Source organism: Carassius gibelio, chromosome A21 (assembly GCF_023724105.1).
Source record: "Carassius gibelio isolate Cgi1373 ecotype wild population from Czech Republic chromosome A21, carGib1.2-hapl.c, whole genome shotgun sequence".
Taxonomy (NCBI): Eukaryota; Metazoa; Chordata; class Actinopteri; order Cypriniformes; family Cyprinidae; genus Carassius; species Carassius gibelio.
In genome coordinates, this window is record NC_068391.1 from 11,007,628 (window position 1) to 11,033,049 (window position 25,422).

Here is a 25,422-nt window from a genome sequence, read left to right on the forward strand (position 1 = left end):
ATATATTAACCAACCCTCAATGTCAAATAGAATGAAAAGCTGTGAGGAGCCTCTTCTAAATAGGGAAGCTGCAGGAACGTTCCTGTGTGTGTGTGTGTGTGTGTGTGTGTTTATGTTATTTACATTTTTTTACAATGTTTTTTCAGTCCAAGACTGGCAAATGTGAATTATCAGGGTATTTAATGAGGACAGAAAATTAGCATAATGTGAACAATATAAGGCAGTATGGTGCTTTTGATCGTTTTTAAAACATTTAGAGTTAAATGAAATAAAGTTATAATGCTTCAGTGATTATTTACAGTACACAGTGCACAGATTAACAGTTGAGTAGCATTCAATTCCAAAACTTGGCCAATGAAATCAGACAGGCGTCATAAAGTATAATGCAATTCATACTTAGTTGGGTTAGTATGACGGTATGTAATTCCATGCACACATGATCAGAAGAGCCTAGTGTATACACTATAATAAACAGTAAACAAAGCATAGCCAATGAATCCAGACAGTGATTGATACAAAACCGAATGCTTAAGTATTTACTGCATACTTGATATTAAGTATATACTTCAGTATATACTACAATACATACTAGAAGTAGCATGTTATTAAAGGGATACTCCACCCAAAAATGAAAATGTTGTCGTTCCAAGTAAATTACACTGTCAAGGTCCAGAAAAGTATGCAATTATTGTCAGAATAGTCCATCCGCGTACAAAAAGTATTCTCGTCGCTTCATGAAATTACAGTTAAACCACTGATAGCAGATGGACTATTCTAATGATGTCGTTCATACTTTTCTGGACCTTGATAGTGTAACTTACTTGGCAGTCTATGGGACAGTCACAAGCCTCCTGGTTTTCATCCAAATCTTTAATTGTGTTTCCGAAGGCGAATGGAGCTTTTACGGGTTTGGAAAGATGAGTGAATAATGACAAATTGTTCATTTTGGGGTAGAGTATCCCTTTAAGTCATTCTAGACACCCTTTTGCAGGGCATAGGTGGAAAGTACAGAATGCTTGAAGTAAAGTCATTTTTAAACAATCATCATAAAGTAATACTAATGCAAAATCCTTCATTATGTGTTCAGTGAAAAATGTATTGGTTAGTGCATTGCCCCGTCTCACTTTGAGCTCATATTATTATTTGTTATCATGTTTAAAGGGTTCTTAATGCCTCTCGACATCCCTGTCATGAAATGTTTGGACATTATGCTAAATGATGTCACAGGCCACTCCACAATAAGGCAGGTGTTGGGGAAACAGGAACTTGCATGTGACAGAGTGTGTCTGATGTCAGATTGGCTGTCATGGCTCGTTAGGCCTGGACTGTTGCGAGTGCACAGATAACAGTCCTTTTTAAACCATAACCTTTGTTTATGAGAAGACTGTCATCACACAGGGATTGTAGTCTCAGATCAGGCACTTGTGAAGAACCTTAAAACAGGTTTGCTAGCCTAAAAAAACGGTTTCTAGCCACGGTGGTTTCCCAGTCTGACCAGCTGAAAGTGCATAAAACCCATCTTAAACTGTCAACAGATCAGTTAGTCCAGTCTAGTGGATCAAGTCTTTATCTTTTATAAATGGGGTTTCAGTAATCTGAGGATGAACGAGTCCTGACAGAAAATAGTTTAATCGTTATTGCCCCCGTGCGATCAAACTCAGAACAACACGTATTCTTGTCGGTGGCCGTTTTTTAGTGTTGTCAGTAAAACTATTATAGTAAAACTAAAATTATTTTTAGATTTTGGTTTATTTTCAAGTAATTTTGTTATGTGCTTTTTTTCATTATTATCTTAATATTACTGTATGGCTTTATTTTTTTATTTCAGTTTTGTTTATTTGATGCAGCCTTTTATTCAGAGGTACAATGACTTATAAAGCTCCCCAGAACTATGATTTAATTTCCTGATAAAGGATCCTGTATTGTTATTGTGAGGAAAAAAGTTATTTACACATGTGAAAGAGAACACGAAAACCAACTGATATGAAAACATTCAGCCATGCGTAATGATGAGCTTTAATGTTTCGATGTATTCCACCTCTAAGGCTTTGTGTACAACAACTTCTTCTGTCTTGTCTGTAAAAGTGCTGCAATGAGAAATGTAGGACACTTTTTACACATTAAAAATCATGTGGAAACACAGTTCAACCAATAGCTATTTACAATAAGCTGCTTAACACTGCCATTAGCAAAGACATTCATTGCACCGATTAACAACATTAAAATTTAAGTGACATTCTGATAAAGTTTTTTGCAGGCAAAAACTAAATCCAGGCAAACCCTGTGACCATCCGTCGTGTTAAAGGGTTAATGGACAAACTTAAAGAACAACATGCATTTGTGATGTGACAGCTGTAAAGGTTAAAAAAAGAAATGCTGAAGAGACCAAAGAATGCCTGAAATACTCACACTGAGGGCTAAACTTTAGTTATACATTATGCTAATTAGTAATAATACAATAGAGGCACAACAAAATTAGAACAAAAATGTTTCTAATAACTGTTCTAAATGTCACTTATTGCTTTGGTGCTAGGACAGAAAAATGGAACATTCCATATTTTTTATTTATACAGTATATATATATATATATATTTTTTTTTTTACATCAACACTATTACATTTGTAAAACAATCATGTGCTCTGCATGATAACATTCACAAAACACACATTATCCTACCATATTTGGTAAGTAAATATTTGATTTTAAGCTCTGCTTCTTGGCAACATGTAGTAGTCTATATACTGTAAGTATATGATAGAAGAATGCGATTCAGAATATGAGGGTGATGATAATGGTTATGGTTACTCATTGATGTTGATTACCACATAAATTTAATGTCGGCTCTTCTCTTTTTTTGTTTTTAATAAAAAATAAATACAAAAAAAATCAAGGCCACCGTGAGCCACTTACAGTGGACGGCAATGGGGCCAAATTTAAAGTGATTAAAATCAGAAATTTGACAACTCTAATCTCATAAAGCAATTGCATTGAATACTATTCAAATGTATGTATGATTTGATCTGTTTAAATCATCTTATTTACAATTGTAAAAATAACTTTACACAGAAAAGGGTAGTATTTTTTCAGACTTAAATTATGTTAACATGTATATCTTGTGGCTACATTTCTGAAACAGATGCAATTTTTTTTTTTCAATTAAAAAATTGGCCCCATTCACTTCCATTTTAAGTGTCTCGCTGTAAACCAGATTTTTGCTTTTTTTAAATATTTTTTTTGTGGTAATCAGCATTATACCAAAAGTGCTGTTGATTGAGCTTAACTTGTACTAAACCATGTATATTCCTTTAAAAGACTTTAATATAACAGCTCTGAAAGTATATGATAGTGTATATAAACAATGGTCATTTGTTTCAAAGTGTGCCTGGTATCAGTGCAGCCTAGTGCGGTGGATATGTGTAGAAACTCTTGCAAGGTCAATGTATTAACTAATATGTACCAACAGCTCTACCTACTGGTGGATAGGGAGCCCTGTCCTATCTGGAGATATCTCTCCCGTCCACATTCAGATAGCTGTAAATATCACAATCAGTGTGAAAGCTGTAAGGTGGTGCACTGTTGCCATGCGCACATACAATCAACATGGTCTTCAGCAGTGCTGGTGATCTTCAGTAACTTCTGGTCAGATGTGCTGTAGGAGACATTGGTGTGAGAATACATGAGAAAGAGACCGGCTAAGCAGTTGGCAGTGATGAGACATGGACATTAAGGATGAGAGTTGAGACGAATGGAAAGCTACAGGTTGACCAGGTGAAGGTCAGAGGCAGTGAAATGAGGACACAGTGCCATGTCAGGGTTCTTCAGCTGCTTCAGGATGCGCTTGTGGAACTTGGTGCGCACGCGATTGAACTCCATGATGTCACATGGATCTTCCTCCATCCAGAACCTGTGGAACTCCTGCATCAGATAACCTAAGAAAAAATAAAAAATAAATAAAATAATAATCATGTAAATATATAGTAATTATTTACATATATTTATTATTTTATGTAATTTTAATGTCTGTAATAAACAAATATAATATATAATAAACCTAACAGGCTTAAACTTAACTGTAATTTAGAACCAATATTTAACCACAAATATAAAATAAATATTATTATTGTTGTTATTTAATTTTTAGTAGTAGTTAGTATCTACAACCTTATGTACAATTTCATTTTATGTCAATTATATAAATATCATTATTAATAATAAATTATATAATGATAGAGCAGATTTATAGACATATATATCAAATATTAAACTACAATAATAATAAGAAATGTTATTATGTATACAAATTATACAATTCAATGTATTGATATGTAATGTTTCATTTCTTTTTATTATTTTTTTGTAATATAATTTACATACAAAAAAATTAGTTGTACAATATATTATAATTTTTAATTGCATAATTTGACTACAAATATAATAGTAATAATTATTATAAAAATCATTTTATATATTATTAATAATTTCACTTACACTTTTAATTTACAACAATAGTTGATTTCACAATGACAACAATGGTGACATTATGATAACACTCACAGAAGGTCTGTTGGAAGTGCACTAGACTTGGCATCTCTGGTGCAACATTGTACAGGTGAGTCTTCAGAGCGCCGCTCACCAGCAGGGAATATGCCAGGTCTGTGATGTTTATGCCAACTATTGCAAAGGAGTATCTGTGCCACAAAAGATTTGGGTCAGCACAAAACACAATGTCAAAGAAATAGTTTTTAGTGTAAATAAACATCATAAAAAGTTAAGACACTGTCGGTGTTTGTGTGTGCGTGATTCCATCTGTTCTGTGCTGTAATTGTGTCTGTGTGTCCACGTCTGCAGCGCAGTGATTGAACAGGTTACACATCAGAGCTAATGCATCCTGAAAGCTCATGACAAGTAGAAGAGCCTGAATCAAATCCTCACACAAAGCAACAGTGCTGACACACAAGCAGGGTTCAGGCGCTGCATACACAGCAGAATTATTTTTAACATTCACTGATTTAGGAACTGGTTGCTTACTGGTGAAAAAAAAAATATTTTCTAGTCCATGCAATAGTTTGCAATATTCTGAACTCACCCAATCGCTTTGTCGTATGTCTTCTTGTCCCACTCAGCTTTGCTCATCTTGCTGTGTGAAAAACCAAAATGTTGGTGTGTGTCCATTCAGTCCTGTGTTAATAGTCCTTAAACATTTACTATAGTGCAGTCAACTATAAACGACGACAATTACACAATTCACTGTAGAAAAGAGAAAGCATTCACAGCTACTAACCAACGTTATAATGGAGCATAATGCCTTGTGTTTGGAGTGAGGTGAGGTTGGACGTTTTGAGATTTAATAAATAACAACAACAAAATAAAGCCATTAGAATGAGGCAAAATGGTCAAATTAATTTCTTACGGAGAGAGAAAAGATGGAGTACCTGGCTTCCTCTTTGGGAACGTTCCTGTGCATGACAGTGATGGGAATAAAAAAGAAGCAGGAACAAAAAAAAAGGAATGTGTGGGTGCATGATGGTGACATGCATGCTGAAGGTGTGATCGATTGCACGGCATGAAAAAAAAAATCACCTGTTAAAATAAACATGGTATGCACACACAGTATAAAGCAATACACTGATAAGAGCTTTCTGGGGAACTACACACTAACTGACATCCTTTGGCAAGATACTGATGCTGTGTGTTGCTTTTGGTGTATGTTTGCTAATGTGTGTTTAAAGATTAAACGTGTCTTAAAGCCAATCACTGATACTCTTTTGGATGGGACAATATACCATAACGGAGTACATAACTGAAAGTACATACATAGTAACCTCCTAAGAGGACTATCTGAAGGATCTGACCTGTGTTTGGGCTGCAGGGAGTCATGAAGAACTTGGAGAGCAGTGGCTTTGTCATGCTTCGCAAAATACCTGCAAATAAAAGATGGAAATTAGCAACTGAATTGTTCTGTTCAAAAACCTAGTGAGTTGCCTATGTAGATTGGATTTTAAGGCCACATACAGTTCAGTAAGTCTGCTTAAAAAGCTAGGCAATTTATTTATGCCACCTAAGTAAATGCTAAGGCATTGCAACATTCTCAGTGAAAAGTCTAAGCCAAACAATTATTGATTATACATACATTCATTAGTAAAATTGTGTGATACAAATTAGTTTAGCTTAATTTATAACAAAATATTTTGCTAACTGATGAAAACAAGTTCAGTGTAAATTAAAAACTTATTTTACCCAATGTACATTATATATTTATTGCTTAAATAGAGTATTGTATTGTTTGCTTAGCAACATGCTAATGTCAAAGTCTTTTGCTAACTGATAAAAGCTAGTACAGTTCAGTCAACTACTTTATTTTACACAATGTAAGTTATGCATTTAATAATTATCCTGTCATGGTATTGTGTTGTTAGCTTAGCAACATGCTAATGTCTATTTTAATGGCAAAAGCCTATGTAGAACATTTCAAATTGGTCTTCTATGAGGTTCCATGATGGTTAAGATATTTCATAGGAAGCTGCCTGTGTAGTTACTAGACAGCAAAGGTACACTATGTTTTGGAAAGAAGCTAAGATCTGGTATAAGTAGATTAATAAGTAAATAATTTAATTTAAGTACATGCGTTTAAAGGTGCCATATGCAAAAATGTAGGTAAAAATATCCATAACATGACCTACACGCATCAAAAGAATGAGAAGAAATAAGGGCGATGACGTCATTTAAAAAAGTAAAGTTATAGTGCTGCAGAGATATCAACCTTAATTAGCATTACTAGCCCCGGCCCGACAGGTGTCGTAATACCAGTTTCGGCCGTGGGAGGCGGTATGTGGGCAACATAACCACCAGCCAACCTGCAATACACTAATAACTCGCACGGCTTGTGGGCGTGTACTTGAACCTGATGTCAATTGTGTGGAAAGTACAGCCCACTACTTCATTTCAGTTCAGGGAAGAGAGCGTCACCCGCTACAGGGAAACAACCGCGCTCGGAAACACAAATCAAATAAGAAAAGGAGCCGAACCAGAGTAAACATCGGCACTGCTTTCAATCGCTGGAGACAACTGATGGACCTGAAAGAAATGAGGTTCCACTCCGAACTTGCAACATTTCTTTTGGATTGGTAAGTAAGATGCTGTTAGTATTTCGCTAGAAGTTTGTTTTATATGTTTGTGTATTTGTTTTCGGGAAGTTATAACATAGAAATCGAAGGCTGTTCGATAAACGTGCTAATGTTAGCGATGGCTAACCGTAGCTGCGTTTGATAATTAGCTAGCTATAACTTACCCATTGTTTTATTTCATAAGTAACCTGCTCTATCTAGTCTGTTGGCTCAGTGTCCTCTTTGCTTTGTAGTTTTTCTGTGCGTGAGAAAATTGATGTGTGATGTGAAAGTGTGTGAAAAGAGTCAATTGCGTGTGTCTCACGGTGAATGCTTGAGAGTTGGCAGCTCTGGTTACGTTGGTGGGCGCTAGCTTTGATCAGCTGTTTGATGTTTACCAATGATGTTGACAGAATAGGGTCTGTCAAATTAATTTAATTCAAATAATGTGTATATACAACTCAAAATGTAATATGAACAAAACGAATAGGAACATATTGACTGGTAAAGGTGAAGGGGAGTAGCTTGAAGATGTCATGTTTCAATATCACTTGACATCACCCAACATTCCTCTGGAGGCAAAACGTCCTCTTTTAGGCTTCGGCTATGGCTGTAGTGTTGTTGTGAAGGTAGGGGCGGAGCATAGAGACTATGCCGTTTCTCGTTTGTTACTCTAGAGTAGACCAATTCACTTTATTGAGGCATACTGCCCCCATCTGGTATGGAATGTGGAGTATGACTTGATTTTTTTTGCCAGACATGACAGATGGCACCTTTAAATGACTATAAAGATTGAATGTTTATGTCATGATTTCACTTCAGCAGGTTTTCTACTCACAGTAGGCTGTGCAAGCCCAGGAGACCCATGCCCCTGAAATCAGTCCTGGGGTCGTTTCCTTGAAAACCAATCTCACACCATTGCTTTGAGATGCGTCCAGAGAGAAGAGAATCAGGACGGAGTTCCTTCCACAGCTGGTGTATAAAAAAAAAAATTCTGTTATGGCCGAGATGCTGTGCTACATTGTGAATTGCACACAGTTATTAGAAACAACCATCAAAAGGCTGGCAACTGCTAATAGTCAGTTACTTCTAATACCTTCATGAGCATCTCCTCATGTGCTGGGTTTTCACAGTCATACGGCTCTCTACGCAGCTTCTCCACCTCCACTACTAGGTTTCGGTAACCCACAATCTGGAGCAGGCAAGCCTGGAGAGAGATGCCAAGCCTGGAAGAAGAAAAGAAATACAGCATATGTGCTCAAAGAGTAAGACCTAACAGAGAGTAATCCTTAAATGCACACAGTATATCAGCAAATGATGGGATCCTTACTGTGGGTTAGTTTCAAGGTTGATTTTTTTCATGGACATTATATCATCGATAGTCTTTTCTACAGAATCTGGCTGAACACTGACGGCAGACCGCAAAAGCTATGGAGGTACAGTAATTGAAAGAAATATATTAGCTAATATAAATAAAAAAATGCATAATACAGTATGTGAAATGATTTAGCCTTCTTGTAGTTTCATATGGGACTTAAATCAGATTAAAACCAGTATTGTTATTGTAACTAAAATTAATAGTATCAAATACACATTTTTTAATTTTTAATTGAAACAAAGCTGAAATAAACTTTAAATGAAAAGCTTTAAAAATAATAAAAGAAAAATTAAAAATGTTGCCTTGGTAAGTAACTGACCTACAATACTGTAAGCTGAAGTAATAAAATGACTAAAACTGAAATAAAAATAAATTGAAGATAAATAATGTTTTTAAAAAGACATCAAAATGACAAAAGCACATAACAAAAGTACTAAATTTATTAAAATAAAACCCAAGAATATAAAATAAATGCTATTATAGTAGCAAAATAGAAGCTAATAATATAACAATTTAAATAATACTAAAATAATCCTACTTATAATACAAAAATGTTTAAATGCATACTATTTAATACTGTTAAATATATAAAAAATAAATATATAAATACAATAATACAATAAATGTGATGTAATAAATGTGTAAAAAAAAAAAATCAAAGTTCATGACTCACCTCATGTTTAGAGCATTTGAGTGAGGATTCTGTGAAATTAAAAGAAACACAAAATAATATCAAAATGGCAATATTACAAATATAGTTTTTTTAAACGGCAGATGTACCACTAAATTCACTGATTGTATTTACCAATCTTGAGGGTCCTTCGGGCACCAGGTTTGTTATTGTAACAGATCCGTTGAAGCTCACATCGTCCCGTCACCTTCCTGATGACAAACTTCAAGCCCCGCCACAAACACTTACAGTAAAGCACCACCAGCAACTGGGTCAGGACCCTAGAAGATTCAGAGAAATAAAGAGGCCTGAATAAAATGTCCAATACTGACAGGCCTTATACACCTGTGTATTCTGTCCCAGAATAAAGCGTACTCACTGAGGTATCTTGAAAGCTCATTATATTTGAGTACTCTAAACCTGAACTGAATAACTCAACCAGATGTGTTTTCCATTAACAATGCTAAAACTGTTCAAAGAGAAATGCACATTCTTTTTCTCTTATAATGGTCTGATGTTGACAAAAGCTAGGCCTAATCCCCATTGTAAAATGCATGTCTGTGATTCGAGACAGAGATAAATGGGCCACGATAATGAAGTGGGTCACAGTTCTACAAAGATCTGCATGATGAATGTAAAATATCATTTTGAAAGTATTATTCTTTATACAGGTTTCATTGCATGTATCAAGCAGTATGTATTCACCAAAGGACTTACTAACATGTCTGTCTACTATATGCATCTGTTTTGATTCCATGCATCTATGTTATTTATCAGTCTAACTGCAGTTTAATTCACTACAGGAAACACACTGGACTAGGAATAAACCTGTTTGAATCAAGTTGCTGATTGTGTTGAGAGTTACTGCTCACAGGATAGACTCGCCTTCCAATCGGCATGAAATTTGCAGTCAAACCTGTGTTTTGTAAAAAAGGTGTTATAGTCTATCAAAGCTGTTGAACAGAAATGAAGCGTTCCAAAGGTTATTCAGTCCCTTTTCCAGGACTTTAATAATTGCCAGGTCTGATATTGCATTATATCAGTCTCAACCTCTAAACATCTAGTTGAAATACAAATCTATACTGGTGCATTTCAAGCGACGTCCTATTAGGTTTAGTGCCATTCAATATAATTTATTATAAACAATATAATTAAGAGGAATGGCTGATTGGAAAACACATAAAACTGAAAGGCAGTGGATGACTCATCAAGGGATTGTTAATTAAAAGGTATTTTTTCAGTTATTTACATTTTAAGAGCTGCTGCTGTAAATGAATGTTAGCAGTTGAAAAGGCCACTGAGGGTGGGATATAATATAATCTCACCAGCTTTCATGTTGGATCTCTAATATGAAGCATTGACATACTGATGTAGGTTTCACTATGGTCTGTCAAGATGGGAGCACAAACATTTGTATCAGAGTTAGAAAGGGGGTTTTACTGTATATCCTTAAGAGTTTTCACAAACAGCAACACTTTCAGGATGTTTAAAAATGTTTTGCAATATGTAATACTTATTACATAATCAGTATTTTTTATGTTCTTTCCTAATATATATATATATATATATATATATATATATATATATATATATATATATATATATATATATTATAGTTTGGCTATGTTCCTTAATAGCAATAATATCTGATAATATTTTATAATATAATCATTATTCAACATACTTGTCACAGTTGATAATAATAATAATAATAATAATAATAGTAACTATATAAACATACACACTAATTATTATTAGCCTTTTGTTATTATGGTGCAGTATAAGCCCATTCTATTATTTTGATGATGATGATAATAATAATACCTGATAAGAATAATGAATACTTATTTCGTTTCTGTTTTTGTTTCCACATCCATGACAGAGGCTAATTGGGCCACACTACAAAGCATGCAATTTAAAATCAGTATAACGGTGAATTTAATGTGAATTTTTAAAAATGGAAAATGAAAACAATGCCATTTCAGTTTCCAAGCAATATGTCACTATTATAATTAAGCAATAAAGACGTACTTACCTCAGAAAATGCTTCATCGCGATTGTCTGCTTTAATAAAACAGTGTAATTCACATTCGCGGATGGTCTGACCTCCTGCACAAAACATAATTCAAAAGAAAAACCACAGTGTATCTTTATTTAATCGTTGTATTGCATTCAGCTGTCGTGGACTGAAATGTATTGTGGCTCGAGGCTGGTCAAGACGTTGCCTTGGGCAACTGCTCTAACAAGGTCTACACATCCACGAGTAGGCTACATATTTAATGTCTGACGCGACAGATATTTGTACTGAATTCAAATATTATGGGTTATATAATACAGACACTCGGAGTCATTTACCGTCGAGACTATTTTATCTTGCAATAGGTGTTCTTCTGCTCTGTTCTACCACACACACGGTCGTGTGACAAGAGCGTATCAAGTCTGACAAAAGATAAATAAATGACAAGAACATACGTTTCAAGACGTTGCTGGGAACGGGAATAAGCCTGCCCTCCGCTCTCTGTAAAGCAGGTAGCTGTTATTCCTCCATGATGAGCGTGTGAATTAGAGAGGGCGGGCGCTTCACAACATCGCAATGCAGCTCTGCTGAGAAGACCTCTCACTCCTTCACATAAAGACAAAACTCAGGCATGGAGTTTTATATGAATTGTTTTCCCATAATTTGAAACTTAATACCATTCATTTGTTCCTCTAGAACCAGGGTTTGGGACACTGGGGTCCATAAAGAAAATCAAACTATGAATGAAAAAACACTTTAATGGTCAAAAATAATCATAAAAAACCCATTCAGTATACAGATCATTACAGTGCAGGATGACAACTTTCTTCTATTTTTGTAATGTGTCATCTTCAGTCTCAGCAGATTTAAATAACATTTATATGCAAATTATTGTGCATAAAAATATAGAGTCAAGACACACTGAAGTGGATTTAAAATCCTTAAATAACGGATTAAACACTGACTTCAGCATAAAAATAGGAACCCTTCTAAAGCAAATCTATAAAATGTAACACTGTACTCTACATTGTAGAGCTTTATTTCTGGGAACATAATCCGTTGCAATGTGCTTTGTGACTGGATCCTGTCCTGTCCTGATTCTCCTGTCCTAAGTCTACTACAAGGTCTCCATCTTGTTGGACATCCGCAGATGAAGCAAGATGATACGCCCTGTCATCAGTGGAATAAGACTGATCTGCTGTGGAGGTCGGGACGATGTTGAACATGATGAAACCAAGCGTGATCACCACAAAAGACACGATGTACAGGCCTGAGAACTGTGAAGAAAGAAGGAAAACTTCAAAAACTTGTAAGAAAACGAAAAATCAATGAGAACAAGCCACAGCATATTAGAGTTAGTAAAACTATTTCATTAAAAGATTTATGATATAAAGCAAGTGTTCCAAATATCAAGAATCAGTGCAACCACTCAAAATGTCAACACCCCTGGAAAATTATGATTTAGCAAGAGGGCTGTGAAAAAGATATTGGAAAAAGTTTTAATCTTTTCTTTTGTTCTGGCATTTTTATTGATTTGCTGAAAATGTAATCTTTCTACTCACATTGTAGCGAAAAAGAAACATGCCACAGAAGAGACTGAAGAGGTCAGCAGTCAGCAGTGAGAGGTTCACAGCCGTGGCGCTGGTCATCTTTACCACTACAGGCATGAAACTGTACAGCCCGTACATGCACAGAGTATATACAACAAAGAGCACACCTACAGAATAAATGTACAGGTATTTAAAGCATTTATCAAATCAAGAGGAGAACAGGAAATACTCACGATTTCTGTAAAACTTACTACATACATTTAATGAAATTTCATATAATTGATGACTAGATAATATTGCGAGCTTGTGTCAGTGAGAAAAAAAAAAAAAACGTTTAAAACTTAGTTACTTACATATTTTCAAGTTCCAGTTGATAACAGGTACAGCTTTGGATTCAAATATAGCCCTTCAAAATAAAAATGAAATACTAAAATTAAAAGATCAGCTAGGACTAATTACTTATATATGCACTAGTGTTCAAAAGTTTGGTGTAAGTAATATAATAAGTCTCTTATGCACACCAATGCTGCAATTATTTGTGATATATTAGATTGTGAAATATCATTACAAATTAAAATAAGTGTTTTCCATTTTAATATATTTTAACATGTAATTCATTCTGGTGATGGGAAGTTTTCAGCATCACTACTCCAGTCTTCAGAGTCACCTGATCTTTCAGAAATCATAATGCTGATATCGTACTCTTGAAAAAGTTTATTATTATTATCATCATCACTTTTTATCAATTTAAAGCATTCTTGATTTAAATTAAATTTATGCATTTAGCAGACACTTTTATCCAAAGCGAACTACATTGCATTCAAGCTAACAATTGTCTCCTAACATGTGTTCCCGGGGATTCGAACCCCCAACCTTGCACTTGCTAACACAATGCTTGACCATTTGAGCTACAGGAACACTGATAAGAATATTAAATAATAGAATTAATAATTAAAAGGATTCATTTCTTATAAAAAAAAAAAAAAAAACATTGAAATATTCAATAAAATATAGCCTCTCCTTTTCAAAAGCAAGGCTTTCTCTCATGGTGGGGGCATATCACTAACAAAATGAGATTGTGACATAAAACTTACATCTGCACACCACTGATGAGTGTCCCAAAGAGTCCCATCATGCCCAAGAACTCCACCCTGCTCAGGTTTTTCACTGTGTATTCCTGACAAACATTAGACACTGCGTAGAGAGCAGCACTGACCAGCACGAGTCCATCCCCCAACAACACATGACTACCTGCAGTTACAGAAACACACAAAAGCCCAAGAAACAGATCCACGGAGATCAACTATTTGGGTGCAAGATGATAACATTTCAAGCAACAAAAACATTGTCTATGATTAATGATTCATTTAGTTTCATTAATTGTCCTCCTTTAGAATAATCTTATCTTTTGTAACAGGACTAAAATACCTAATAGGTTTTGGCAAATGATTCATGAGAAGCAAAACAAAAGAAAACGTAGAAGAACATTATAAAGCATTATCAAGATTTAATTAAATTATGCCCCTTTTTGCCTCTACTTACTTGAGCCTTGGTCTCTCCCTGCCAGCAGATCTGCTCCCACCATTGCACCGACTCCAAGCAAGCACACAGCCACAGCTATAACATGCAATGGTCTATAGCGAGTTTTCAAAAAGATCCACGAGAGCACCATCAGAACCGGAATCACAAAGCAGTCCAGCAGCTACAACACATTACATTAAGTTATTATGTTAACTCAAAATCACTGTATTAATGTGTGGGTGTTTTTTTTACAACTTAAAAGAAAAAGAATGATGTATTCTTACCTGTATACTTGTAAGGGTTGTGTACTGGTACGCCTTCACAACTGTGTAATTGGCTTCAACATCCGTAAGAGCCATGAGAAAATACTTCCACCACTTTGTTTTTAGAATTCGAACCATATTATTTTCACCTAAATTATGAAAAAAAAAAAAACTGTGATTAATCCAGCAAAAATACATGCCATATCTTCTGTACTAGCTTGCATTGCTGGAGGAAAGCTACATAACAAGGTTTTTTTATTAGTAGTACATTTTACATGTTGAGGAGACTCGATAGATAATTTAAAGATTTTAATCCACAAGATTAGCCTTGCAGGCATGAGTCCACAAATAATTTTATTTAAAGTCTGGAGCAATAATAAGCATGTTCATGGAAATTATATTCTGCCCTTCTAATCATTTGATAAGAGCAGTGTGTGAGTCCAAGCAGAGAAGGTGAGCAGCAACTTACCTCTCCTGAAGGCTAAGACTAAAGTATAGGTGAGCAGCAGCAAGGTGTAATTGAGGAAGCTTTGCAGCATTGGCGTCTCTACCCCAGCATTTGCCAAATACTGACATGTAACTGCCGTCCCACATATCAGCATAGACAGGGCTTGACCCATTACAATAGTTTTGCAGAGCTGCCTGTAGGAACCATTCTTAAGTTACCATCAATCAGACAATTGTTATGTAAAAACATTAAACATCCTTAAAGATCTTTAACATACCATGTAAGCACATCTTTAAACGTGAGATTCCGTGGACCACAAAGAAATCTTCCCCATCGTCTGAGAGTTCCCAATCTTCCATGTTCAAAGGAGTTCTCTCCCACTTCACAATCCATATTTTAAACATCGACACCTGGAAAATCCAGAGAAAATGAAAAGAACTTTAGAGAAAGTCACAGGCTTTGATGTTGGGGAACAACTAGTGATTCATGGTGGAAATAATCTTAATCTCTTTAGGAATTTATGCACAATAATGCTGATCTCAATTGGGCCTCTTTAATTTAAAAAGAAAATGCAATTTCTTTTTTAATGTCACTTACTTAAAGGTCATAAAATCTAAAGAAAATTTCCCTTACCAACTAAAAAGACTTAGATAAGTTTATAATTTTCTATAAAGAAAACCTATAGTGACTTGATCAATACATACTGAATTAAAACATCTAAAATACAGTATATGACTTAAAATACTAAAGATCACCATGTAGCAATTACAATTCACTTTAAATTAAAAATAAAATGTATTTAAATAAAAATCAACATAAGCCTGATATAAATTGCTTATTATTTTTTAGAACTATGTAAAATGAGTGTTGTTTGCAGTTTGAATGAGCAAACTGGTGCTTCGGACACAAATGCGGAACTCTGAAAGGGTGTGATGGTTGTAACGACAGTTCTCAGAGCACGTGGCACTGTTGGGTGTTTTAGACAACGTAAAACGAGCAAACAGTCACGGAGATCAAAATATTATGAACTCATTAATAAAACAACTATGATTTATTATGCGTTTTAGGCTAAAAGTTGCGTAGCTTGATAGCAAAAAGCAAATCTCTTACCTTCTTAAGAGTTGGATGCTGTTAGCTAAGGCTAAAAACAAAACACAACGTCACGTGTTTACAAGTTAAAGAATAAAACCAAGAGTATGTTACTTACCAGAATATAATTGATCCGTCATGTCTATAGGTTACGTTTTATCAGTTAAAATCCAACCACAGTTTTCTTTTTTAATGAAAGCGAGGAAACGCAGTCGCCAATTTAAAGCCCCGCCCATTTCCCCCAAACAGCCAATTGGAGGTTAAATGTACTTCCTCTTTATTAAAGTGTGGCCAACGGCACAGACGCATGCTGTTATACGACTTGTACACACGGAAATTGTGTGCACTGGGCATTCTACATCGATTAGACATTCACTTCGTTGGTTATAAAGATAATGTTTTTGAAATTGCCATAATTTAACTGAGTCGTTAAATTTATTTATAGCGATGATTAATGAGAACTGAGTGTAGATTTACAGACGAACCTGTATCTGCAGCTGCAGCTGGTCGGCCTTCGTATTCTTATGGCAAAGAACCCATCATATCTGTGGACTAAACTTCAACATATAATTACTAATCATACAGTTGTTTGCAATCAAATATATGTTACGCCTTGATATAATTTGGTTGAGAACTAAACCCTCAAGTGACAGTACATTTCGTGTGACCCTGCTCGATTAATTGTGAATGTCTTATCACAATGGTAGTGTAGTGGAATGATGATAAAAACAAACGTGTCATCCTTTTTCAAAAGAATTTATAGTGTGTAAATTAGTATGCGCGGAATAGAAGCCTAGGTATATGCATTCATTAACTGCTCCTTTAATTTAAAAAGCATTTTCGTTCTGTCTTATTTTATTCCTTCTTTCTATAAAAATATTAATATATACATGAATAAATATCAGTATCAGTGCTGCTGATGCAGTCTGTCGAAATGCTCCCTAGCAACCAAACCTCCCGAAACATCGCGAGACCGCACGGGGACTAAGTTGAAGAAACATGGCGACGTCTCATTTATTGAAGGTAGGAGGTCCCTGGATATGAGAATATTTTTGCATCGTTTGCATCTCCTGTAATGTTATGACAGCGATCCAATGACCCAGTTACTGTCCGCTTCTAATAGCATCGCTAAACATGACGCGTTGACTTCAAACCACATTGTTCGAATTGTTGATTGTAGGGTTCAGAGCTCTATTATAAGATACCTATTCTCACTGCTCAACCAGAAAACTAACTGCTATCTATCATGAGGCTGCATATGGATAATGAAAAAAATATATATAAATGCGTAATTTTTTCCTGAATAAAGTTGCAATATTGAAGAAGCTGCATTTATTCAGCCTGTGCATACCTCGTTTATGTCGTACTGTAATCTTTGTTGTTTATTATTGCAATAAAAGGCAAAAAATATCTCATTTATGTCAAGGCTGAAGCTCACCTGCTGCCTCTGGTTTCTAATTATACAGCTGTAATAACTGATCTACACATTAAATTGAACTTAATCTGTTACTGTTTTGTTTGAATACTTCACAAGAAGTAAAAGAAAAGAAATTATCCAGTCTTCGTAAATGTGCATAAATGCATAAGGCTTATAATCATTTTTAAATAAATGTTCATTGTCCGGGTTCTCCTTTTTTCAGAATAAAGGCTCCCTGCAGTTTGAAGACAAGTGGGATTTGATGCGGCCCATTGTTTTGAAGTTACTCCGTCAGGAGGCAGTTACTAAGCAGCAGTGGTTCGATTTGTTCTCGTAAGTTGTCTTCGATGTGAGCATCTATTATTATTATTATTATTATTATTATTATTATTATTATTATTATTAAACTGATGGTGCTGTTTGGATCTGATGGTCAGTAATATCAGTCAGGACTAACAACAAGTTTTAAACCATAGTTTACATTGCTTGAAATGTTAAACACTGAATATACTCAGCTTTTTGACGTTCTCTTAATTCTGTGATCGATTTGCAGAGACGTCCATGCAGTGTGTTTATGGGACGACAAAGGCCCGTCAAAGATTCACCAGGCTCTGAAAGAAGACATACTAGATTTCATCAAGCAAGCACAGGCAGTACGTACTGTATACTACTTTTGCACATATAAAAAGTGAAGTAAGTCAATTTTTCTCTGAAGAATACGTAAGCCTTATTTCAATAATCCTGAATGATTCAATGCATATTGTTTTTACTTGTACTCTTTCTGATCTACTTCAGCGTGTACTTAGTCATCAGGATGACACGGCTTTGCTTAAAGCTTACATTGTGGAGTGGAGGAAGTTCTTCACACAGTGTGATATTTTACCTAAGCCCTTCTGCAAGTTGGAAATCACCCTGCTGGGCAACCAGGGGACCAATAAGAAGTCCAATGTTGAAGACAGTATTGTTAGAAAGGTGGATTTTGTGTATATTAACCAAACTATATTGTCCTCTTATTTAAATGCAGTTATTATTGTAGCTATTGATGCATAACATCAATATAAAAATATCTATCCTAATCATTTGTTGTCTTATTTTTTTGCCTAAGCTTATGCTGGACACATGGAACGAGTCTATTTTCTGTAATATAAAGAACCGGCTCCAGGACAGTGCCATGAAACTGGTCCACGCTGAGAGATTAGGAGAAGCGTTCGACTCGCAGCTTGTCATCGGAGTGAGGGAGTCATATGGTGAAGCTCTCATAATACTGGGCCTCTCGGGTTCTGTCCAGATGGACCTCTCCTGATGGACACTTCTGTCTTCTGCTCTGTTTTACAGTGAATTTGTGTTCCAATGCTGATGACAAGCTCCAGATCTATAGAGAACATTTTGAGAAGGCATATCTAGATTCCACTGAGAGGTTCTACAAGACACAAGCACCTTCCTATCTACAACAGAACGGGGTTCAGAACTATATGAAATATGTGAGTGTTGTTTTCAAACAGCTTTCCTACCTAAACTAGAAAAATGTGAGTGACACTAGTGTGAATTAACTCTGTCAGCTATTGTACAACTACTGTATAAGCTTTTATGTGTATGAAACAGCACATCTAAAGTGTCATAATTATGTCACAATATTTGAGAGTTGTTCATCCCAGATGGTGCTTTTGATTGACAGGCAGATGGCAAGTTAAGAGAAGAAGAGAAGCGTGCGCTTCGATATTTGGAAACCAGACGTGAATGTAACTCCGTCCAGGCAGTGAGTGCTCTCTGCTCCAAAACAAGACCCAGTGGTGCCGCATTATTAAATAATGCTCAGCATGTAGTGTGCATGTGTCTTTCTCACATACTAACACTGGGTGCTCGGTTTGTGCTTTTTGCATTTATTCAGCTGATGGAATGTTGTGTGAATGCACTGGTGACGTCGTTCAAAGAAACAATCCTGGCCGAATGTCCGGGAATGATCAAGCGGAACGAGACAGAGAGTGAGTACGGCAGGAGCTCTGGCACCAAAGGCTCCGCAAGTTCAGGTTGGCAATGGGATATTGTTCCCATCTATATCTTGCCAAAACCTCCCCACCCATCCCACCATCTGTGTGTTTGTGTGCCAGTCACTGAGTCCACCAACCCATTTCAATCGTAAACAAACAGCGTACAACTATAAAGTCGCACTACTAAAAGGAATGGAAATGTCAAATGTTGACAATACCTGCCTTTTGGATTTAGAGCTGCATAGACTGGAATATCATGTTTTTAGGATCCCAGTACCAGCATTTTTTTAATGTGTGTGCTGTTGGTGTGTTTCCTCAGAGCTGCACCTCATGTTCTTGCTGATGGACAAAGTGCCCAGTGGGATTGAGCCAATGCTGAAGGACCTGGAGGATCACATCATGAGCGCAGGTCTGGCTGATATGGTGGCCTCAGCAGAAACCATTACCACAGTGAGTAAAGAGTAACTGCTTTTCATTAACTGGCAGATGCATCATGGATTCTGTATATGCATCCAGTTGTTGGTATTGCAATCACTGAGTGATCTAGAAAGAAATTTGTTTTTATTTATCCCTGTAATAACATATAATATGTCTCAAAACTGTTTCTGAAAAAATGCTCTGAAATTGTTTTTTTTTCAGGACTCTGAAAAATATGTTGAGCAGCTCCTAACATTGTTTAACCGCTTTAGTAAATTAGTTAAGGAAGCTTTCCAGGATGATCCACGTTTCCTAACAGCCAGGGATAAGGTAAGTCTCAAGAGGATTTATCAAAATGATTTTTTTGATTTATTGGATAAAATTATGTTACTTTATATTTATTTAAGCTATATAAATATAATATACATTACCATTCAAAAAGGTGGGGAATATAAGATTGGGTGCATTAAACTGATGAAAACTGACAGTTTTAATCGCAACACATTTATAAAGTCACAAAATGTTTCTTGAGGACCAAAAATATCAGAACAATTTCAGAAGGATCATGTGACACTGAAGTCTAATGGCAGCTGAAAATCAGCTATGTCATTATATTTAAAAATATACTAAAATAGTCAAGTTATTTATTTAAATAACATTTCTCAGTATTACAGTTTTTACTGTATTTTTGCGCAAATAAATGCACCCTTGGTAAAAACCTTAAAAATTGGTAATGTAACAGTAATGTAATGTACTTAATGAGCTTTGTGTTTTGTTTTTTTATGAAGTGGAGAAGTGGTTTCCATTTTTCCATTCTTATTTTATTTTATGCATATTTATGCAGGCATACAAAGCAGTAGTGAATGACGCCACAATATTTAAACTAGAGCTCCCTCTAAAACAGAAAGGGTAAGGCATCTTAATATATGTATGTATGTATATGTGTGTGTGTATTTTCTGAAAATGTGAAGATTTCATACATATATTATCTGTCCTTTATTTGCAGTGTGGGTTTGAAAACTCAACCAGAGTCCAAATGTCCAGAGCTGCTGGCCAACTACTGTGATATGCTCCTTAGAAAGACTCCACTGAGCAAGAAACTCACCTCAGAGGAGATAGAGGCCAAGCTGAAGGAAGTGGTGAGTGAGTGAGTGGGTGGGGTGAACAATAAATATTTGTATTTTATTGTGGCAGTATTTTTGCAAATCTTAATCACGCCACGCGTTTGCAGTTGCCAAATCAGACGCAACGTGTTAATTATATCTTTTCATGGACTGATTACAGCTCTTGGTTCTAAAGTATGTTCAGAACAAAGATGTCTTCATGAGGTACCACAAAGCGCACTTGACCCGCAGGCTTATTCTTGACATTTCTGCAGACAGTGAGATTGAAGAGAACATGGTGGAGTGGCTCAGGGTAAGGGGGCTCGAAAGCATGGATGAAAGACTTGTTAGTCGATCTCTTAAAGTGACTTTTGTGTGCGTACAGGAGGTTGGTATGCCAGCAGATTATGTGAACAAGCTCGCCAGAATGTTCCAGGACATCAAAGTATCAGAAGACTTAAATCAATCCTTCAAAGAAATGCACAAGCACAACAAACTTGCATTACCAGGTCAGACATGTCACTTCTGAACTGATGCTCCTTAGCTACTCTATGGTAAGTTTGAACTAATTAATATTTTTGTCTTGGCACTACAGCTGACTCGGTCAATATAAAGATCTTGAATGCAGGCGCATGGGCTCGGAGTTCAGAGAAAGTGTTTGTATCTCTGCCCACCGAGCTAGAAGATCTCATTCCTGAAGTCGAAGAGTTTTACAAGAAAAATCACAGTGGCAGAAAATTACACTGGCACCATTTGATGTCCAATGGCATTGTGAGTAGCAGCTTCAGCTCTTTGTATAACAGCTTGCTCTACTTCCTGGGACCCAAAACCAGCCTCTTCCCGTTGAGACTAGTTTCTTGTCTGTGTGTTTTGTACTGAACTTTGATGCTCGCAAGCTCTACTACTGTGAATTGTGTTGCGGTCAACTTTTATTTAGTCTTTGAAATGTCAGGATAATTGCTACACTGGAGATTCTGCCTCGACTTTGACATTTTGTAGGGGTCCGTTCTGTCAAGGGAGCAGATCAAGATTGGTTTCATCTCTTCTATCCTTAGATCACATTCAAGAATGAAGTTGGGCAGTATGATTTAGAAGTCACGACATTCCAGTTAGCTGTGCTGTTTGCCTGGAACCAAAGGCCCAAAGAGAGGATCAGCTTTGAGAATCTGAAACTAGCCACGGAACTTCCGGACGCTGAGCTGCGTCGGACTCTCTGGGTAACAGAGGCTTTATTTTGATGATAGTTCCACAAATGTGTTTAAATGGCAATGGGAAGGACATGTGGATTTCAAATGAATGGATCTGATATGAGATTGACTAACCCTTTGTATTTGTTTGCTTGGTGTCTTAAATGTGTAGTCTCTTGTAGCTTTCCCCAAACTAAAGCGTCAGGTGCTGTCATATGAACTTGTGGTGGGCTCTCCTAAAGACTTCGCAGAAGGCACTGTATTTTACATCAATCAAGAGTTTTCTTTAATGTAAGCACAATCATCACACACTGGCCACGTTTGCCGAAGAATAATGAATAATTTAAATAATACTTGTGATAATAAATCATAAATCTTGTGCATATTTTCAGCACATTCCATCTAGTTGGAAAGATTTTTACATTGGTTTTGTTATGTTATCTTTGTTTGTTAAAAAAAATAATTTAATATTACTTTTTTCTACTTCAGTATCTTATCAAATGTGATTTATTGCATGTAATTATCATGTGGTGGCACATGCCAATATTGTCACATGATAATGATCAGAAATCATTCTAATATGCTGATTTAGTGCTTAAGAAACATTTCTTTTTATGACATTCCTAATATTTTTTGGAAATGTTTGTGTATTGATGTAACCTTGATCAATTTAATGCACCTTTATTGAAAATAAATATTAGTTTCTTAAAGTCTTTTTTTTTTCTACTGAACCCAAACTTTTGAATAATCTGTATGCACATACAATTATCTATAATGTACTACGTATCATAATTCATATCCAAGTACATACATTGCCAGAGTATTACATCATATTGTTAATTGCGTGTTTTAACAGACGTCAGTTCAATTTATGGATCTCTTCTGCACAGAAAAAACTCTAAGGTCCAAAAAAGAGGGAAGATCAATTTGATTGGTCGATTACAACTCACCACAGAGAGAATGCGTGAAGAAGAAAATGAGGGCATAGTCCAACTTAGGATATTACGAACACAGGTATTGAGGTTATTGAGCCTATCACTTTCACATGATCTTAATGATTGAGATGTGTATATGTGTGTGTGTGTGTGTATATGTATTATGTATTAGTAGTAGTAGTGATTTCATGAGGTGCATCCTGGGATGCTTTTCCAACGGTGTTGAAGGAGTTCCCATGTAAGCTGGGCACTTGTTGGCTTCCTTCACCATCTGGTGCAACTCATCCATTATTTTATTATTTTTTTCTATCAAAGGTTTTGTAAAGAAACTCATATTCAGGCATTTTAAATACAGTTACATTTGTCTACTAAACTAAATTCAAACATTTAACCATGAACCTTTATATCAAACTACCTGTATGAGAAACATTTCTCTGATATGCTGATGTAAACCTCAGTTGTCATCAAGTTCTTCTTCTTCACTCTGTACAGGAAGCTATCATTCAGATCATGAAGATGAGGAAGAGGATCAGCAATGCTCAGCTTCAGACGGAGCTGGTGGAGATCCTAAAAAACATGTTTCTGCCCCAGAAAAAGATGATCAAAGAGCAGATCGAGTGGCTGATAGAACAAAAATACATCAAACGGGATGAGACGGACATTAACACATTTATCTACATGGCGTAGCCGACCACGGCCAGTGTACTCTGGGACGTTTTTTTAGACACTAGCTCTCCTTTGGAGGATTCCATATCTGATTTCAGCTCATGGCCCAGCTTGGCCTGCTGGGGGATTGACTAGATTTATCTCAAAACACATCACGCTGAGAAATTGCTGACAAATCCCTGCCTTACTTCACAAATCTATGAAATTAATAAAAGTTAACTTTGGAAGAAATACAGTAGAGGAGTAAAGTGAGCAGAATCGCTGTGGCTAATTTATATGCATTTTGTGCAATCTTTTAACCTCTGGTATTGTTCAGTTGGGGGTCACACTTGTGTTGTGCGTGGTCAAAAGTGGTCAGTATAAAGATCTTGAATGCAGGCGTATGGTCTCTATGTTCAGAAAAAAAATTTGTAATGGGAAATTTTTTGCATTGAAATTAAAACAGTTCTTTTCAAATATTTTTATATTACTTTTAAATTATGGCAGTATTTCATGTTAAAGGAGTAGTTCACTTCCAGAACACAAATTTACAGATGATGTACTCCCCCTTATCATCCAATATGTTCATGTCTTTCTTTCTTCAGTTGTAAAGAAATTATGTTTTTTGAGGAAAACATTTAAAGAATTTTCTCCATGTAGTGGACTTCTATTGGGCCCACAGGTTTGAACTTCCAAAATGCACTTTCATTGCACCTTCAAAGGTCTCTAAACAATCCAAGATAAGGAAGAAGGGTATTATCTAGCCAAACGATCTGTCATTTTCTAAAAAAAAAAAAAAAAAATTGTTTATATAGTTTTTACCTCAAACACTCGTCTTGTCTAGTTCTGCGTGAACTATGTGCATTTCGGATGATTTAGAAGTTTTGAAGTACACATGCGCATTGCAAGGCTAAAAAAGATGCGCGTTTAAGGTTAAAAATAAATTGTATTTTTTTCTTTAAGACCCTCATTCCTCAGCTGGGATCATTTAGAGCCCTTTGAAGCTGCATTGAAACTCTATTTTGGAAGTTTAAACTAACGGGCACAATAGAAGTCCATTGGAGATGATTCATGAAATGTTCTCAAAAAAAAAAAAATATATATATATATATATATATATATAATTTACTGAAGAAAGAAACACATGAACATCTTGGATAACAAATTGTGTGAGCGCATTATCTGTAAATTTTTGTTCTGGAAGTGAACTACTCTTTTAAAATAGAGAATGCATATAAAATCCAAATTTTGAAGGCAGATTAGTGCCACATGGTGGGAGTAAAAAAAAGAGATGAAAGTCATCAGCAATTTCATGGTTAAACCACTAGATTCCTATATAGCTCTATATAAAATGCTTATAAATTCTCGTTAAAGTTTTTTTTTATTGTTTTTCTTAAGTTTTATTTAGTTTTCCAAACTAAGATTTGGATATATATTAGACATTCTCAAAGACAACTTTCTTTTAAGGTTTAGATTTTTTTTGTTTTGTTTTTTGTTTGTTTTTTGGTTTGAAATGTCAGTTTTTGCATTAATTTTAATACAGTCAAACCTGAACACAAGACACTTTGTTACACAACATCAAAAACAAAAATGAACAGGAATGCTTTATCAGAGGTTACTCAATATATCAACCTATTATTTTAGTGATATTAATTCATTTTGCCATGTTGTTACAGCCTCACCAGTTCAT

At 35.5% G+C, this 25,422-nt stretch overlaps 3 protein-coding genes across 6 annotated transcripts; 1 reads left to right on the forward strand and 2 right to left on the reverse strand.

The window, feature by feature from the left end:
* Positions 1–1,992: 1,992 nt before the first annotated feature.
* On the reverse strand, positions 1,993–11,786 carry LOC127941881 (ELMO domain-containing protein 1-like). Of its 2 annotated transcripts, none has more exons than XM_052537327.1 (11): positions 11,625–11,786; positions 11,188–11,261; positions 9,288–9,433; positions 9,156–9,184; positions 8,435–8,532; positions 8,201–8,330; positions 7,943–8,076; positions 5,854–5,922; positions 5,088–5,138; positions 4,556–4,689; positions 1,993–3,930 (listed from the first exon to the last, which is right to left on the reverse strand). In XM_052537327.1, exons 2-11 carry the CDS (start codon positions 11,202–11,204, stop codon positions 3,755–3,757), a joined length of 984 nt encoding a protein of 327 aa, XP_052393287.1. In that variant the 5' UTR covers positions 11,205–11,261; positions 11,625–11,786; the 3' UTR covers positions 1,993–3,754. The 2 variants fall into 2 exon arrangements, with proteins under 2 accessions (XP_052393287.1, XP_052393288.1); XM_052537328.1 differs by lacking the exon at positions 11,625–11,786 and adding an exon at positions 11,508–11,618.
* Positions 11,787–11,907: 121 nt separating this feature from the next.
* LOC127941880 (solute carrier family 35 member F2) lies at positions 11,908–16,283 on the reverse strand. 2 transcript variants are annotated; one of them, XM_052537325.1, is made up of 10 exons: positions 16,159–16,247; positions 16,062–16,092; positions 15,229–15,361; positions 14,973–15,145; positions 14,525–14,652; positions 14,262–14,421; positions 13,814–13,970; positions 13,073–13,125; positions 12,732–12,886; positions 11,908–12,446 (listed from the first exon to the last, which is right to left on the reverse strand). In XM_052537325.1, exons 3-10 carry the CDS (start codon positions 15,342–15,344, stop codon positions 12,207–12,209), a joined length of 1,182 nt encoding a protein of 393 aa, XP_052393285.1. In that variant the 5' UTR covers positions 15,345–15,361; positions 16,062–16,092; positions 16,159–16,247; the 3' UTR covers positions 11,908–12,206. The 2 variants fall into 2 exon arrangements, with proteins under 2 accessions (XP_052393285.1, XP_052393286.1); XM_052537326.1 differs by lacking the exon at positions 16,062–16,092 and having other exon boundaries at positions 16,159–16,283.
* Positions 16,284–16,363: 80 nt separating this feature from the next.
* LOC127941877 (cullin-5) lies at positions 16,364–23,988 on the forward strand. 2 transcript variants are annotated; one of them, XM_052537321.1, is made up of 19 exons: positions 16,364–17,063; positions 17,681–17,790; positions 18,011–18,110; positions 18,253–18,429; positions 18,563–18,704; positions 18,793–18,938; positions 19,133–19,213; positions 19,346–19,484; positions 19,765–19,895; positions 20,085–20,192; positions 20,707–20,771; positions 20,869–21,001; positions 21,147–21,278; positions 21,351–21,474; positions 21,561–21,736; positions 22,021–22,182; positions 22,325–22,443; positions 23,043–23,166; positions 23,580–23,988. In XM_052537321.1, the coding sequence occupies exons 1-19, from the start codon at positions 17,040–17,042 to the stop codon at positions 23,772–23,774; spliced, it is 2,388 nt and encodes a 795-aa protein (XP_052393281.1). In that variant the 5' UTR covers positions 16,364–17,039; the 3' UTR covers positions 23,775–23,988. The 2 variants fall into 2 exon arrangements, with proteins under 2 accessions (XP_052393281.1, XP_052393282.1); XM_052537322.1 differs by having other exon boundaries at positions 19,346–19,439.
* The last annotated feature ends 1,434 nt before the right edge of the window (positions 23,989–25,422 follow it).

Excerpts from the sequence above, each read along its gene's own strand:
- LOC127941877 (XM_052537321.1), top strand. The coding sequence starts at position 17,040 with ATGGCGACGTCTCATTTATTGAAG. Across the intron at positions 17,791-18,010 it reads CAGTGGTTCGATTTGTTCTC|AGACGTCCATGCAGTGTGTT; the intron begins GTAAGTTGTCTT and ends ATCGATTTGCAG. Across the intron at positions 18,430-18,562 it reads AAGACAGTATTGTTAGAAAG|CTTATGCTGGACACATGGAA; the intron begins GTGGATTTTGTG and ends TTTTTGCCTAAG.
- LOC127941881 (XM_052537327.1), bottom strand. Across the intron at positions 8,533-9,155 it reads TCAAATGCTCTAAACATGAG|CTTTTGCGGTCTGCCGTCAG; the intron begins GTGAGTCATGAA and ends GTACCTCCATAG. Across the intron at positions 4,690-5,087 it reads ACATACGACAAAGCGATTGG|ATACTCCTTTGCAATAGTTG; the intron begins GTGAGTTCAGAA and ends TTTGTGGCACAG.
- LOC127941880 (XM_052537326.1), bottom strand. The coding sequence starts at position 15,344 with ATGGATTGTGAAGTGGGAGAGAACTCCTTTGAACATGGAAGATTGGGA. Across the intron at positions 13,971-14,261 it reads AGGGAGAGACCAAGGCTCAA|GTAGTCATGTGTTGTTGGGG; the intron begins GTAAGTAGAGGC and ends CTGTAACTGCAG. Across the intron at positions 12,887-13,072 it reads CAACTGGAACTTGAAAATAT|GTGTGCTCTTTGTTGTATAT; the intron begins GTAAGTAACTAA and ends TTTATTCTGTAG.